This window comes from Anthonomus grandis, chromosome 4, assembly GCF_022605725.1.
Source record: "Anthonomus grandis grandis chromosome 4, icAntGran1.3, whole genome shotgun sequence".
NCBI classification, from domain to species: Eukaryota; Metazoa; Arthropoda; class Insecta; order Coleoptera; family Curculionidae; genus Anthonomus; species Anthonomus grandis.
The window spans coordinates 3288817-3306025 of record NC_065549.1 but is presented as its reverse complement, the minus strand read 5'-3'; the positions used below and the strand labels follow the sequence as shown (position 1 = coordinate 3306025).

Here is a 17209-nt window from a genome sequence, read left to right as displayed (position 1 = left end):
AATTAACAAATACAAGATTTATGTCACAACTTGCGATTGTCAAATCTCAGCGGATACATCAATCAATGTCATTTTCCGGTGAAAGGGAGGGAAAGCGGTTGACAGATTGACACCCGTCAATCCGGTTGACGTTGATTACATAACCTAATTTGCATCTATTTGTCAAAATTGGATCTTTCAAAAATTTTACTATACAAATCTATGAAAGACAATTCTTTTGCGCATTTTAACTAACAAATACATCATTTATGTCATAACTTCGGTTGGCAAACTTTGACAGATTCGTATAAAAGTGTCATTTTTCTAAAGAAAAAGCGGTTGACATTGACAGTTGATCATTAATAGGTACATAACCTAGTACTTGAATTTTTTAACAATTTTACTATAAAAATCTATTAATAACTAATTTCTTTAAGCAGTTTAATTAACAAATACACCATTTGATGTCCACCATGTTAGAATAAGTTAGTATGTACTTACCTTTGGTAAGTCGTTGAGTGTGTACTTACCTTAAATATACAGCGTGCAACCAATGTAAGCATAGCCCGAAAAGTGACAATTGACAAACAAGAACTTCACTTCGTGTTTTTTGGTTGGTTAGAATTTTGTTAGTAATTAAGAGTCACGTTTTTATTAAAAAAAAATGGAAAAATCTCTTTTGTGCTATTTTTATTTCCTTGGTTATATAATAATTAAACCAGTAAATGTGTTTCATTTAAAGCGCGGCAAATATCCATATTTATCACACCGTTTATGTTACCACTTCCGGTTGTCAAACTTTGAGGACAAGAAATGTCATTTTCTAGAAAGGAACAGTTGACAGTTTGACATAGGCTAATCCGCTTGACGTTGACATCTAGTATACATACATAACCTAATTTGAATTTTTTTATCAAAATTGACTTATGTTACAAATATAAACAGATTTTTTAAGATAAAGTAAGAAATTAATCATTTGTTCACGGCTTTCCCTTCTTTCTAAGCCCCAATACATAACCCCAATATGGCCAAAGTTTTATTGTATAAGTCTCCAAGACCAAATGAGGAGTCAATTTATCTAATCATTCATTTTTGAATATGACTTGAATTCGGTTATAATAGTTCTGCTCAACAATTCGTGTTTTGTCTGTGTTTTCTTTCCCCGTAGAATCCCAGAACCTTTGATGTCTTATGTTTGTCCAATTTACCTATATTGTGTTTGTCCATACTAATAGACTTAACCACTACAAATAGAGGACTACCACACAGCACTATAAAAGAATTAAGCACAAGTCAGCGGTCCCAATTTGGTTCAGAGCCAGTTAACATCGAGGTCGCTTCCAAATTGCGCTGGCAATTGCCATAAAACAAGCAAGCAAGCAAGTTGCCAAGGCTCGAATTTTGATCACCTAATACAGTAAAATCCTTTATACACAAATAAAACAATTATTTTTTACAGTTTAAACTTCTCAATATATTCCTCCTCTAAGGGATGTAAATGGGGCCCTACGATGATTAGGGAATGTAAGGGCCCCCCCAAATCAACTTCAGCCATTTCTTTTAGAGAACACGCCGTAATCTTCTGGGTTTCTGAGCCTACTCGTGCTACCCCAATACATAAATTACTCTCGGTTACATCTGAAAGTTTTACTGTTAAAGCCATGAATATTATCCTCAATAAATCTAACCTAAGGTGTCTCCTCCTGTCCTTCTTTTAATAATTTGCAGCAATTGCCGTGCAGCTTCACTCACAGTCATGAACTTAGGTGGCATATATTCTTTTTTCTTTTTTACTAAACTCTCTAGTGAAGGCTCCTTCACCTTTATATCTAAAATTACCATACAAACTCGCTAATTTTACTCTAAAATGAATTCTTACCTAACAAACAAAGGGTATGCATTTGATTCTTAAAATTATTAACAATTTTATCGTAAAAACTATCTGGTTCCCAACCATCCATCCAATATGGTATCGATACAGTCTCCCCAAAGCTGTACAGTTGCAAACCGCAACAACCAATTGCATTTAAAATTGAGGCATTATGTACCACTTGAACTGGAATGCCCTTTTGTTCGGCCCTAAGCACTAGGTCTGTGTGAGTAGTGGCCCCAAAGGGATCTCCCACTACTAATAGGGCGATATCAGAGTGTTTTGCGCCTTCTAGGATGTCATCTGCTCCTTGCTCCACTAAATCTCTGTCTGCCACTATTAGTTTTCTACCATAGAATTCTTCCTGAAATACGGCTTTTTGTTTATGTAGCTTAAGGCTTTTAAAAGTTCACTTACTAGTGCTTCGGTACCGCAAGTCAAAACGGACGTGTACGCCTCCAGATACACTCTATCGCATTTTTTCACTATTTCTAGGCCTCTAACTGTGATGTCTTTGCAGTCCCCGAGGCCCAAACCAATCACGTAAAACATTTTTAAAAAATTGATTAAGAAAAAGGTTTTTTTTTGTAGGTTGTTTTGGTTCAGAAAAGTGAGGTTAAGTTTCTAGGAAAGTGGGGTTATGGCTTTTAGACGGAATTATTTGCGGGTGCGACTCATCAAAAACGTGATTTATGGCATTTCTTTCATACAAATCATTTTTGTAAAACTAAAATGCGACTCTCGATAAACAGGAATTCAAAAGTGAACTTTTCAAAAATTAAAACTACCGCCGAACGTGCGCCATATTATAGGTGATTTGTCAAATTGACAGCTGTCAAGGTGACAGTTGTTGACCTGTCACTGTCAAAAGAAATCGCTGCTTGTAATAAACGTTTGTTTTGTCTAGTTAAAGTTAAAAAGAAAATGGTATAAATAATTAAGAAATTTAGTGATAATTAAAGTTGTTTCTTAGCTGGAAAAGCTAAAACCGGGAGGCTTATTAGGTAAGTACTTAGGAACGATATATTACTTGCGTAGACAACGTTATTTATGCCCTAAAAAAACATGTTTTCGGTACCTATATTGGGAAACACTCCTTTGTTCTTTTTTTTTCGAAATTTTAAACTGGGTTTTGCCTTATTTTAGTTGATTCCGTGGCTAGAACAGTTTATTTAACGTAAACTTTTATTATGTAACACTTATACTATAAAGGTACCGGTTGTACTTTAGATCTTTTTCACATTCAGAACAAAGAAAAAGGGGTGGTTTACTTAAAGGGAGTCATTATAAAGTCAAGGGTCTCATGTCATCAATAAACATAAATACACTTTTAGGTTCTGTAAGAATTAACGAGCTTATTTGGGAAAGCATTTTTCAGATATTGTTTTCGGAGTCAGTCGAGTAAAGTTGCTCGACTCAATAAGATTCTTTTTATGGAATTAAGAAAGTTCTCGCACTTTTTTTTATGAGCTTGTCTATTCAATTAATCTGAACTTTAATTACTACTAGTTACTTTTTCATTATTATTAATGGACTAATACTAATGGGTCTCTCGAAAGGACTCCCGGCCACATTAAACTACTTATAATTTTTTAATAAAATAAAGCTTTTGGCTTCAATGTCTTGTTCAGAATACAGTGTACATGTATATCCTTGCACTGGACTTTAACATTATGAACTGCAGTAAATCATAATTTATAGAAATTATTTGATATAAAATATGCTGAGTAGAAGATAATCTCTTAAAAGGTTTAAATTGTTTTGTTTGTTTGACACAAACAATTCGACTAATGTTTATTTGAGACGTAATACGACGTCATTTCCCGCCTCCGATTTTGACCAATGGGATTTAAGAAAAACAATTTTATTAAGACTGAGATCCTGTTTTGTATAGCCCTAATAGTTTTTTTTGAAAAATAGTTATTTACATTTAAATCTAGGATGTTATGTTGGATTGAATTTGGTCTTCAGTATCACCAGACCCTTGATACTTAAAATTCAAGTAGCCAAGTGGGGTCCTTGGCAAACCCAATCATTGACCTCATAAAGCTTCGATATGATAATTTTGATTATATAATGGTGTTTTTTTAAGACGTAGTTACGGCGTCATAGCACGCCTTCGTTTTTGGCCAATAAGAATCGAGGTTAATAAAACTTATTATTGTATTTATTAGTTTTTTTTTTGCAAAATATGATACGCAAAATGTCAAGTTGTTTTCGCGGTAATTGCGACACAGAAAAATACGCGGAGATTGAAAAAAGGCTTTTTTTATGTTGAGTTATGAGAAAAATGATAATTTTGATACGTACTTGGAATTTTCATGTAAATCAGGTTGAAAAATAGAAAGCTTTCAAGTGTTGTTCAGAGAAAATTGATTATTTACGTTGTACCTACTTTCATTGTAATTATGTTATAAGGTTAAACAGGAGCAAAGTTTTAACCTAGCCCAGGAGGGCATTTTCTATGATTTAAACTAAATATTCAGCTGGTTTTATTCATTTAAATATTTAAAATTATTTTAAAACAAAACATAACCCCCAACTGTCAATGTCAAAGAACTGTCAAACCCCCCCCAGATAAAAAAGAAATGAAAATGGCGAGGCGGCGTTGTCGGCTTTCTTCTAAAATTATTATTTTTTTTCTTTTATCTTAAAGAAAAACAAACGTAGTGCATCTAATCATAACAGACTTAATACTAACTGAAAAAGCCCTAGATTTTTATTAAAAAAAACTTATATAAGGTATCTAAAGAAAGTTTACTAGATAAGGCAACACTGTGACATTTATTAAGTGTCAAATAACTGGTTTTCTTAAAAATCTTAGTTTGGCGCGAAATTTGAACTTTTAAACCCCACTTTCACTAAAAAAATACCCACATAAACATTTAAAATAAATCAAATTTTTATAATTGAGTCTAGGAAATCTCACTTTAGCCATTTTATTATTAAAATTGACCCAAATAAACATTTTTTTGTCAACCTCGTAATTATCCTCGCCAAATAACAACAACAAAAAAAAAAGCAGAAGATCGGGTCCGTTCATTAAATAATCAATGTCAATGGACTTTCACTATAACGCGTTATCACGTCATAATATTCCGACTAATCACGGAGGGTTTCAGTAGAAACACGCGGAAATCTGACCAATACGTAACCGATTAAGCCGTAAGGTGATTTAAACTATTCGTTTATTTGTTTTCGATTGCTGTTTATGGAGTTATTTGAACAGATGTTCAATTTATTGCTGAATTAATGTTTTCTTTTAAACTGTTGCAAATCGTTTGCCCAATAATGAGCAATTTACAAGTTCGTCATAAAAGTTAAATTTAGTTTATGGGCCAATATTATACAGGAAACTACACTATAGGTGTAAATATGTAGGAAATCATTTTGGGAACACATTGAGGTGCCTAAAAATATCCCAGATCTGGAAAGTTTCGTGTTTTTTCAGGTGTCAGTAAGTAAATATCCTTGGGGAAAAGTTGCTATTTTTATAGAAATTTTTAGGGCAAAAATAAAAGCAGTTATATTAATCTATAGTATAGGGTTTAATACGTTGGCTTTTTTCGTATACGAGGTCGAAAAATGACTCCGAGTGCTCTCGTTCCTTGAGTTCTGCTCGAAACTTGTTATAACCCGGTGTTTTCGTAATGTAGGTGATGGGAACAAGCCGCTTGTATAGTTAGTTCGATTTTGAAAAAAATCAATTTTTGGTGCAAAAATTCGATACGGGGGGGTGTATCCAAAAAATGAAAAATCCCAAACTTTAGAGGTCGATATCTCAGCTTCTATGGGCACTATCGGGAAGATTCCAACGGTTTTGTCTTAGTTTCGTCCTTTCGAACTTAACGAGACCATCCGCAGGGTCATAGATGTCATATCAGTCGAGATATCGCAATTTTTAGGGCCTATTTTTCGGCTCAAAAACGAGGTCGATGTTTGTGAAATAAAACATCGAACAAGAACATCGATGTTTCAAAAACATTGATGAACATCGCCCAGCATCAACCAACTTTGATCTAAATGACGTGTCCTGATCAATAAACATTGAGGTTATAAAACACAAATTGTCATTATCATCCAACTGTTATTTTATTGGAGTAATAACACATTCTCTGGGACTTGATGTGGCCAAAATTGCCTACCATGCTCTTATTGAGTCTCATCTGAGATACGGTATTGTGTTTTGGTGTGTGTGCTCTCAGTATTTGTTCAGCTCTCTATTTATTTTGCAAAAAAGAGCCATACGCTACATGTGTGCAGCTCCTTTCGTAGCCCCTGTAGGCTATTATTTTTAAAACACTCTGTCCTTGACCTTTTTATTTTAGAGACTGTTTGTCTTATCCACAAAAAATATCGCCATCAGCTTGGCCCTCCCTCCTCGGGTTACAATCTACGAACAACCTTGTCTTTACCTCTGCCTATCTCAAAAAGTAAGCAGATTAAGTCCTCTTTAGTCTTGTGTACGGGGGCAGAAGGCTTTATATAAGGCTAATAAATTGTGAAAAACGTTTTAGGAAAAATATAAAGAAACTTTTGCTTGCTAAAGCATTTTATTCTGTAGACAAGTTTTTAAATACAATTTTTTGACAGTGAAGAGTTTTGCGCAGCTTAATGTGAATTTTTACTACCCTTTCTTTGGGTGTGTCTGTATTCTATGTATGTAAGAATTGTTAAAATTTTTATATTTTTGTAAAAGATTATGTTGTCAACTATCTTTAAGGTTTTATATAATGCTTTGTTAACAACAGATGATGTTACGTAACAATAAAGCTATTTTTGACTTTGTATAATTTTGGACAAAAAAATTTAAAAATTGCGAAAAAATACCTTATTGAGGCAAATATTAGCCCAAGCAGTCTTAAAACAACAGGTAACAACACGTATTAAGACAATAATTACACAATAAAATTAAACCTCATAGCAAAGTTGGGTTATGTTTTTGGATCATAATATAGTGAATAATACTGCCGTGTTAAGAAAAAACGCCTTACCTGTTCAAAAGGAAATTGTCCAGGAGAGAGTGAAACATATATAGAGTTGTAGCATCCATATTTTTAAACAAAAATAGTTTGAGGCTAATTTAAAAAAATAGTTTAAAGAGAATGTTTCTTAATTTGGGCAGTTTTAGACCCTGTTTAATTACCAAGTTTAATAATTGTAGATGAGGCATTTTTGATACTTGTGTTAATTGACTTAAAACGCCTTATGTACGCATGAGAGGTTTTCGTATCATATAAGTAGGTTTTTATATCTGCATTTGTTGCTTAAAAAGACCTTATCTATCATGAGGAAGTTTTTAAAAATTCATTTAATAATGCAAAAAACTGTTTTATACACGTTGCACACAGGCGAATTTCAGCAAATTCCTGGCCAAAATGTATTATGAGATTTTTGGGGCGAAAATAGCTTTAAAATGTTTATAACTTCGACAAAAAATAAAAAATTTATTAAACAGATGAATTTTATTAAAATATACAGGGTGTACCAAAAAACTGTTCCCTTAATAACCATAAAATTATAAACGCAAAAAACATAAATTTTAATTAATTATAACTGATTCCAGGGATTTTGGTATCTTATTTAAGTACCCAAAATTTTACAATATTATACAGGGTGTCTCTAAAAATTAAAAATAAATTCAAAGATTATTGATTTTTTAATTAAAGGAAAAATGATACAAATATTTGAGTTCTAGTATTTCTTGTAATTTCACCTTTTTTTTTTAATATACAGGGTTTAATACAAAAACAATATATACATACTTATAATACAATAAAAGTCTCAAAAATACACTCAAGAATACATTCAGTCACTGTCAGTTTTTTTGAAGGTGGTAGACAATGGTACAGTGAAAACATCTTGTCGGACTTGCATTGTCTTATTTATTTAATGTAACACGACGTTTCGGTTGGTAAGTATCTTCAACCGTTATCAAGTGTAAACTGTGTGTGAAACGTCGTGTTACATTAAATAAATAAGACAATGCAAGTCCGACAAGATGTTTTCAGTCACTGTCACTTGCTGAATCTGTTTTTTCTTCCTTTCTTTCTTCTTCTACTTCCTTAATCGGCAAGTGGGGCTCTTTAAAAAATATAATTACCTCCTGGGGAAAAGTCGTGAGTTTCTTTGTTTCGTTTTTTCTAAACCTGCTAATGTACGGATCAGATGAAATTAGTAAATTATAGAAAACACTAACGTCTTCCCTATATCTTTTAATGTCTTTATTTCTGCTTTCCTATGCCTCTTCTCCGTGTTGGCCTATAGGTAAAATCGCTGATGAAATAATGTCAGAACTATGCAATAACATTTTATGTACTGTTGTTGGCATATTCTACCATGAATAGAGTGCTACATATTTTCTAGCTGTTTCAAGACAGAAATGTTTGAAAAGATTAACGTCTATTGAAAATCCAGAGGAAATGGTTGTTAGTATAACTTTATATCTTTTTATTATATCAATGTCTACTCCTGTTATTTTGGAGGAAATCTCTTGGTTTTCAAAAAAAACGACGAGCAATGTTCCCATCATTGCTGCTCCCGAAACCTGGTTTTGGTTTATCTACCAACAAACCCATTTCCAATCGAAAAGCCTCCTGAATTTTTTTCTTCTGTTCGGCAACTTTTTGCTTATTGTCTTCTCCGCGTGCTTGCCATTGACGAATTGGTAGTTTGTAGGCCAGGTGAAGAAGACTTTCAAAAAACCTTATCCAGGCATGAAGTGACGACAATCCGAAACGGAATTTAGATTTGTCAATATCTTTAGTTGAAGCCAGATCAATGTTATTAAAATCCTTAGAGGATAAACCACATAAATAACATATTTGCGTGGAAGAATTTTCACTTACTGCATTAGAGATTTTGCCGTCAATCATTGTAAAAAGCGTTTTATGTTTGACACAAACTTCATTTTCATTTACTTCGATTTTACTTGCAGCTAGTGAAGCAATTTGATTTTCAATATGGGAAACTTCTTGCTTGGTAAGTTTAGTAGTCTCTTTGACAAATTTCATTCTTATAGGCCTACAATACCTAGTTGAGGAAGTTCGTGGATTTTGCCAGATAACTACTTTATCATCACTGTCTGGATCTCCTGATATTAGCTGAATGGGCACCAACGATGGAAGAAAAATACTTGCATCGGATACCGTAGGATTGGTAAATCTTTGCTTGTATTCACTTAGACCTGAGCTTCCATCACAACCCCATTTTGAAATGAAACAAAGATTATCTAAATGGTTGCATGCTTTCAACACTTCTTTTAGGGATTCACTCAAACGAGTGATTGTGTGGTCAAGCAAATTCTGCAACGGAACTTCAGCCAAACTTTCAGTAATAATTAAATCCGAAGGATAACACCGCTTTTTTGCTTGGGTTACTGCTTCATAATTTGGGTAGATATTAGCATTATGCTCTTTTGACGAGTCTCTAATTGTATTATACTGAAACTTAGTTAATTTTGCTTCAACCACAAGTGACAATGCCTCGCCAGAAGAAAGCGGAATAGGTTTTTCTTTAGAATAATAGGCTTTCTTATATTTTTTAGCACGAGCCGGTGTTGAAAAAACCACTTCTTTAATGACGTTTGAGACATCCAATTCTCCTTTTGCTCGATGTTGCATTTGAGCAGCAAAACTCAACTCTTGTGCCGTAAAGGTGCTTCGTAAAGTTTCGGTCTTTCTTCTTTTTGAGCGGTCACTTGAGGCTGCAAAGTCAACGTTTTTTCTTCCACTAGTACTAGGTGTCGCTGCTGTCGATATTTCTGCCTTGGAAGAAAAATTGATGCTTCCTGTTAGCCAGTTTTCATTCTGTTTCTCAAATCTGGACATATATCGGTGCGCATTTTCCCATTTTACTTTATAGACTTTGATAAAATTATCTATCGTGTCTACATCCTCTGCTGATAATGACTCGCATCCAATTGCCATTTTCACTTGCTGACGTAAAGAGTCATATCTCATCTTAATATCGCGCGAGGGGCCACTTTGAATGAAGTCAACCAGTTGCCGCCTTGTTAAAGATTTAACTTTTGTCTGAGACCCTGTAACGAAAAAAATTGATAAGTAAAAAAATATTGTTTTTTTATTTATTCTATTTGCTTTTGTAATGTTTTAAAATAATTTTTTCATTTTTTTGTAACACCCTCTATACAATATACGTGAAAAAATTATTCCTAACAAATCCCTAATTATTCCCAATTGTTTTTGTAAGTGTCCCTGTCCTCTATCTTACACAAAAATTACAAATATTTATTAACAAAAGAGTAGTGTAAAAAATAGCACACTCGACAATACGTGGTTTTATTAATTTTTAAGAGTGTCATAAAATATAAAAAAATTATTTTTTCAAAAAGTCAACATTGTCGGCAAATAATTCTTCAAATTCTTGTTCTATTATATTACATACTTTAATATCTTTTTCCATTTCATCTGTCTTTCCGGACATATCTGGTAATTTTTTATCATCAAAACTTAAATTATTGTACTCAAATCTGCTGTCAGGATAAGCAACCATATTTTTCAAAGTCAAAATATGGTGATTTTCGCTACAAGCAATTGTGTCTTCTTCACAACTATTTCTTAATTTGACATTATCATGATAATAATTTTTACGCACTGAACATTGTTATCATCGTTGCATAATGGTTGTTGGGACAAGGTGTTTAGGTTTCTTTGTTGAAGTATATTTCTAGCAGGAGACATACTATTACTACGAATTGGCATTGGTGGATCACTGTCATCAAAAATTATATCCGAAGGTTCAAAATTTTCAGTGAAATCGAGTTGATGTTCGTGATATTCTGGTTCAATCGCATTATCCCTAATTACTGCCAGTTTTGCCATTTCTAAGATTTTCTTGGCACGTGACATTCTACAAGTTTAATATCGATATCAGTTGTTAAAATCTTTTAATATTACGGTCAAAAGCATCAGTATCAATTTAGTGTCATTTTAATATAATTTGTCCAAAAAGGTAAGGCAGTACTTATTGGTTTTATTTTAGCTGATAGCACTGTTTTTCTTAGAAACTACTCATGTTACATTTTTAAATACACTTAATGTATGTATTAAAAAATGTAAGTGAATATTATTAAAATTCACATTGAACTTGATCACATATTTATGCATGACCAAGGCCAGCCAAGTACATAACATAAAATATGCGTAGCACGTTGCATAGTAAATGCCATTAGTCTGTTTACAAGGTGTTTAATTAAATTTGGCACATCCCACTGTGTTTTTGAACAATAACAAACGAATCATTGAGTTTTGGTGTGTCGCAGAGTGGTTTTTTTTTGGGCCAAAAGTTTTTAATTTGTCAACCATTACACAGCTAAAGATGGTGATTATGTGGACTTGACTTGACCAAAAGTCAACTCACCATTTAGATGAAGAACATAAAATTTGGTTAACAGGTCCAACGGACCACTAGTTGTTAATTGCTAAATCAGATGGGGATGGCAATAACCTTCTCACAAAGTGGGTCATTTAATAAAATCCGTTCATTGTGTTAACTGGCAAACCATTTTTTTTAATGAATAATTTGCCTGTGTACACATTTAATGTAATAAAAGTATGGTTATTGTTCCTCAGTAGGAGATAAGCTTATGCCATACAATGCTTATAAACATGCTTATCTTTTAAGTGTTTTTTGCATTAGCACTATCATTTAAGTTCTAATCTGTTTATGGCCCAATATTTTTGTTTAAGCTTGTTTAGAAAATATTATGGCTACCATATCACTCATGTTATCTGACGCATTTTAATGCACGTCAAAGTTCTTATTTCAAAAATATTTATTTGTGGATGTGACCTTTATATAATCCATTTCTTGAAATGTAATAAAGCATGTTCGTCATGGAAGAAGTGAGAAATGCCTTGAATTTCATTTAAAGAGTTGGGAAATTGTTTAGTGGTCAATTTTCCGACATCAATTGAAGAACAACTGCCTGTAAGAAATAAGGAATTTCCCTATATGCCTGATGGAAATAAGAAAATTCAGCAACTAGCTTTAGGAAATTTTATTCTATCCTCTCAAGTATAAGACAGCAAAGAATTCAAACCATACAAACAAATCAAATAAAATTCAAATACTCTAAACTTACACTTAGGGAAAATATGTCGACGTAGTATTTATCCAGTGAATAGTAACATTTTTCGGTCAAAAGTATTTTCAATTTACGTTTAAAAGTGTCAATACATGTTGCCTCCCTGATTCCACCTGGTAAACGATTAAAAATTTTGATTCCCTCGTAGAAAATAGATTTTTTAGTTAATGTGGAGGAGGGGATTGGAAGATTTAGATCGTTCACTTGACGCGTTAAGTATCTTGGATTTGGGGTTATAAATTTAAAGCGATTTGCAAAAAGTAAGCAGGCCACTTCCTGAATGTAGAGGGAGAAGACAGTGTGTATGCCCAGCCTAATAAATAATAGGCGACAGGAATCTCTTGGTTTAGCCCCACAGATGTAACGTACAGCACGCTTCTGTAAAACAAGCAGCATTTGTAGAAGGTAGGCAGCTGCATTACCCCAGAAGCAAATGGCATACCTAAGGTGGGTTCAATTAATGAAAAATATACAGATCTTCCAAACTGCATGCCAAGCTCCAGGGTAGCCGCCCTGACTGCAAAACAACCTGCAGACACCTTTTTGCAAGTACTGCTCTTATGCTCTTCAAATCTGAGTTCTCTGTCAATGAATATACCCAAAAATTTTGTATTATCAAACTGCTGAACTACTGAATTAGAAAAAGGCACGTGGTCTAGAGCACATTTAAAACACAATAATTTGGTTTTTTGAGGATTTAGTGACAACAAGTTTGATTCAAACCAGAGATTTACTGCCTGAAGATCAGTTGCTAATGTAGTTCGCAGAGTATCTGTGTCTGGGCTGTGCCAAAGAAGTGTGGTATCATCGGCAAATAGAGTAAATTTCCCCCGTACATTAAGATTGGTAAGGTCATTTATGTATAGGAGAAAAAGTATAGGCCCCAAAACTGAACCCTGAGGAACTCCCAAGGTGATAGGATGGTAATCAGAGTACTTAGATCCTACAAGCACTCGTTGTTGCCGATCTTGCAGATAGTAAGCAAACCAAGAAGATGAAACTCCCCGAAATCCATAATGATGAAGCTTCCGCAGCAGAATCCTGTGGCAGACACAATCGAAAGCCTTCGACAAATCACAAAAAACTGCCGCCGAAACTCCACCAACATTTATCTGGGAGTAGGGCTCATGAAAAAAATTAACCATGGCATCATTGGTACTGGTATTTTCACGGAAGCCAAATTGAAGTCTGGTGAGGATGTTTTTGGACTTTAAAAAGGACATTATTCGATTTTTAACCAGTTTTTCGATTACCTTTGATAGCGTAGACAAGAGAGAGATGGGACGAAAGTTGGAAGGATTATCAAGAGCTCCACCCTTGTGAATTGGGATAACTTTAGCTGATTTTAGGCAAGATGGAAATATCCCCTTGCTCCAAGAAAGGTTAATTGCGTCAACTAGTGCCTTTAGCGCCGTTTCTGGAAGGTTGAGAAAAATCTTAGCTGAAAGGTTGTCTTCTCCAGTTGAATTTTTATTTTTTTCTGTATACAGAATATCCTTGAGTTCGTTTAGGTTTGTAGGTATAAAAAAGAAGGAATTTGGAACATGAGTGGCTGGCATAAAGGAAAGAGGATCCACAGAAGGGTTCAAATTTTGCTAAAGTTGTAGAGCAATATTAGAAAAAAAATTGTTAAAATCATTGGGAGAGACTTCAGGGCATTGTCTTGACTGCTTACCACAATTGTGACGAATATTATTACTAATTTTCCAACTCTCCTTATATTTGTTAGATGAACCACTTAAACGGTTGGAGTAGTAAGTTTGCTTAGAGATTCTTATCAGACGACGATACAAGGCTCGGTAAGAATTGAAATAGTTATGAAAAACTGGAGAGTCAGTGAACTTTCTTATTGTGTGAAGAGATCTCAGACTTCTTGAAGATACTTTCAAACCCCTCGTGAATCAAGATTTTATAGGTTTGGATTTCGCTTTGATTTTCATCATTGGGAAGGTAGCATCAAAGAACTTAACAATTTTTGTGTGAAAGGAAGATAAATCGAAAATAGAGTTCCAGGACTCAAGAGCTGAAAGTTGAAGAAACTTATTAAAGTTATTAATACCAAAAATCATCTTTATACAAACATGCGACAGAGTGCTTTCTTCTTTTAACGCACAGTCAAAAGCCTTGCTAAGGTCACAAAAGACAGTAGAGAAGTAATCCAACTCGTCATAGGCATTCTTGCTGGGATCCATTAAGTTGATAATAGTTTGTGTAGTATTCTAAAACCTCCTAAACAACTTATTATTATTTTCAAAGTGATAACATATTTGGTTGATCATAAATTTTAAGACTTTCGATATTGTAGGTAAAACAGAAATTGACCTATAGTTTAAAGTGTCTTCTTTATCCTCAGATTTAAAAGTTGGGGTGACGATATTACCTGTCTAAGTCTGAAGGAAAGAAAACTCTCACCGAGACATAAGTTTATTAGTTTTGTAAGGGGATAAGTTAATTGGTTTTTAATTGATTTTAACAAAAAGACTGTCAGACCATATAGGCATCAATGCAGGTCTCTATTTTAAAAAAATATACCAATCTTGCCTTCAGTTTACATCATTGGAATGCATTCTTTATTTTTTAACTCATGGTGATATTGACAATTATCAAACCAGACACTGTAGCAGTATTGTACCATCTATTAAGGTGCCAAAGTTTGTAGCTGTTTAATTATTTAATAAACTATCAACAAACATAAAAACCTTGCAATACAGCTCTTTTAAAAATGCAATTAAGATGGAATAATTATGTTCCAGAGCCTTCTACAAGAGTTTCTCCGACCCTACATCTACTTTTGTATTGAATACTATTTTTTATTTCTGTGTCCTGTTAATTACTTAATGTCTGTATGTTGTAATTGTGGGGATTTTGTAATTTTAAACTTGAATACTATTGTAGAAAACCTATATGTGGATTAAGAGTGTTTTATATATATATACATATCTGACTTGTGTGAACTTTGTATATTGACATTAATAAACTACTTTACTATATATATCAGAGCTGTTATTTTATAGATTATCAATCTCTCCCTTATGATAATGAAGCTTACCTCTCGGAAAGAAAAATCTAACAAGACAGCATCTTGCTTAGGAATATTTTGTAGAGGGTCCAAATTAACTTCAGGTATCTCCCTCACAAGATTTGCGACTATGATAGAAAAGAACTCATTAAACTCATTCGGGTCTATTTCAAGTTTAGCTTTTTGCTGGATATTTTGACTGTTTATTATATTCCACATACTCTTGATTAGATTTTTCGAGGAATATAGAATTCTATCATTAGCATCTGTTTTTGACTTCTTGACTGCTGTTTTATAAACCTTAAAGTTTGTGATCTCATCTTCATTACCTGCCTGATTATAAACCTGGTCAACCTCAGTCAGAAACTTTAGATGTTGCTTCATGCCATCCATAATAACACAGAAATATCCTCTTCCGACAATAGAAACATCCTAGCAATAACCTTATTTTCCCATAGATATACCAAAAATGCTCCTGACAGCGATCATGTCACCTTTTTTAACATTTCACACTGTATGTTTTTGGTATGTGATAAACGGGAAATATACCACAAATATTTCATTCAAAACATTTATAGTAAAAATCTTGTTAAAATAAAAATCAATATTAAGTTTACAGATCAAAAATATATTTTGTACATACTTAAGTATTACACATATATATATACAGGGTCATTTTTTATTGCCGCAAAATTTGGAGACTCTTGCATGAAATCAAACAAAAAAATATATACCTAAATATACAGTAACAAAGAGACAATAGAGGAAATTTGCTAATATGAAATATTAGGAACAGAACAAATTTGAATATAAAATCCAAAACAAAAACTGTTATTTTAAAATGGTCTATAGCCCTAGGACTATCCAAACTAGGTATATAACTTGAACTTGAAGGATTGGATTTTTAACATGTAATGCTGTTTTATTTGATCTTAAATGTGTTATAATGATTAATGTTATAATTATTAATGTGTTTATAGTGATTAATTATTTTACATAAGTATGTAGTATTCTGTATTGTCCCTAAATCGGTGCCACACCAGATTTTTTCAATGTGTGTTTTTTTATAAATTTTTTGAAATGCACGATCTGGCATCTAAAATTATTCAATAAAAAAACCTCTTGTAAATAATAAATTCTTAATTTTTAAAAAGAAGTTTTCAAATATCCTTAGTTCATCTAAGATCTCTAGCAGGAATCTCATTCGGGACAATTTATTATGTTAAGGTTTTGTTTTGAAATAAGGTAACTTCTTGATTGAATTCCCATTGAGATTGGTATTATATGTCACATATTATAATTACACTAGCATCAATATGTCAAAGATGTATCTAAAAAAATAACAAACAAATTATTAACATGAAGTTTGAATGACTTACTATTCAAATATATTATAGCACTGTCGGATTTATCTCAATAGAAGCATTTGTACCAAACAATGGTCTATTGGGTGTCATTCCTTAAAGATAAGAAAAAATGCACCTGTCAGTAGGTAAAATTGGTAAAGGAAGAAGATTATTAATTAGCCTAATTTAATATCTTAATTATTAATAATTTGACTGAGAGAGTAAAAAGGTTGCCACAAGGAATCCTGTTTTTATTTAACACACCCTGGTTTCTCAGTTTGGCCCTTATATCTATATCTTTTTAAGTTATTTTATAGCTTTAAAAAGTACTTACCTGTAGTGTACAGAAACTAAAACTCTTCAATTTAAAATTTAGTTGTTTTTTTTATTTGCAGCCCTTTTTTTAAAGACAAAAATATCTTGCAAATTTGCAGTGCACCGCTTCCTGTTTTTAGTAAACAAAGCAGTTGACAGTGTTGACACTTGACGTTGACGGTGTTCACTGCTGCCAACTTAAATTTGCGATGTGCTGGTTTGTAACCAACCAAAAAAAAAAACTAAAATTATGTCTTGCAAATATTTCATAATTCGATATTTAATTACCCCTATTTATGCCGGGTCATTAAACCGAAAATAATACAATATTGTATTATACAAAATAATATTGTCAAAGGAATTTCAATAATTTTTTTTTTGGGGGGCGAAATAAACAAAAAAATCCCTAGTTATAGAAAAAAAAAATTGCCCTTTAACCTTAGGACACTCAACCCTATTTACCCTCCCCCATCATTACATTACGAACTGCCTTGCACTTGAAATGTCTCCAAATCACGCGAGGTTTTTTCCCCCCATACCCGCACGGTTCCCCACCGTGTCCCCACCCGACT

The 17209-nt window shown here is 33.1% G+C and overlaps 3 protein-coding genes across 6 annotated transcripts in view; 1 reads left to right on the top strand and 2 right to left on the bottom strand.

Moving 5' to 3' along the window:
• Window positions 1-1381: 1381 nt before the first annotated feature.
• On the bottom strand, window positions 1382-2630 carry LOC126735654 (diphthine methyl ester synthase). Its single transcript, XM_050439722.1, has 4 exons — window positions 2267-2630; window positions 1859-2213; window positions 1668-1808; window positions 1382-1617 (listed from the first exon to the last, which is right to left on the bottom strand). Exons 1-4 carry the CDS (start codon window positions 2399-2401, stop codon window positions 1433-1435), a joined length of 816 nt encoding a protein of 271 aa, XP_050295679.1. The 5' UTR covers window positions 2402-2630; the 3' UTR covers window positions 1382-1432.
• A 74-nt stretch (window positions 2631-2704) lies between these two features.
• LOC126735651 (phosphatidate phosphatase LPIN3) overlaps window positions 2705-17209 on the top strand; it is a 60934-nt gene continuing 46429 nt past the window's right edge. The window contains exon 1 of the mRNA XM_050439714.1: window positions 2705-2853. The gene's annotated coding sequence lies outside the window, so the exon portion shown is untranslated. The remainder of the gene's footprint in view (window positions 2854-17209) is intronic.
• LOC126735653 (uncharacterized) lies at window positions 7561-17096 on the bottom strand. Of its 4 annotated transcripts, XM_050439721.1 has the most exons (3): window positions 16926-17096; window positions 16657-16851; window positions 7561-9890 (listed from the first exon to the last, which is right to left on the bottom strand). In XM_050439721.1, the coding sequence occupies exon 3, from the start codon at window positions 9808-9810 to the stop codon at window positions 8350-8352; it is 1461 nt and encodes a 486-aa protein (XP_050295678.1). In that variant the 5' UTR covers window positions 9811-9890; window positions 16657-16851; window positions 16926-17096; the 3' UTR covers window positions 7561-8349. The 4 variants fall into 4 exon arrangements, 2 of the variants coding, with proteins under 2 accessions (XP_050295678.1, XP_050295677.1); XM_050439720.1 differs by having other exon boundaries at window positions 16657-17096; XR_007660491.1 differs by lacking the exon at window positions 7561-9890 and adding an exon at window positions 15584-16435 and having other exon boundaries at window positions 16657-17096.

Excerpts from the sequence above, each read along its gene's own strand:
- LOC126735653 (XM_050439720.1), bottom strand. The coding sequence starts at position 9,810 with ATGAGATATGACTCTTTACGTCAGCAAGTGAAAATGGCAATTGGATGC.
- LOC126735654 (XM_050439722.1), bottom strand. The coding sequence starts at position 2,401 with ATGTTTTACGTGATTGGTTTGGGCCTCGGGGACTGCAAAGACATCACA. Across the intron at positions 2,214-2,266 it reads CTTGCGGTACCGAAGCACTA|GAAGAATTCTATGGTAGAAA; the intron begins GTAAGTGAACTT and ends GCCGTATTTCAG. Across the intron at positions 1,618-1,667 it reads GACAGGAGGAGACACCTTAG|ATGTAACCGAGAGTAATTTA; the intron begins GTTAGATTTATT and ends TAAAACTTTCAG.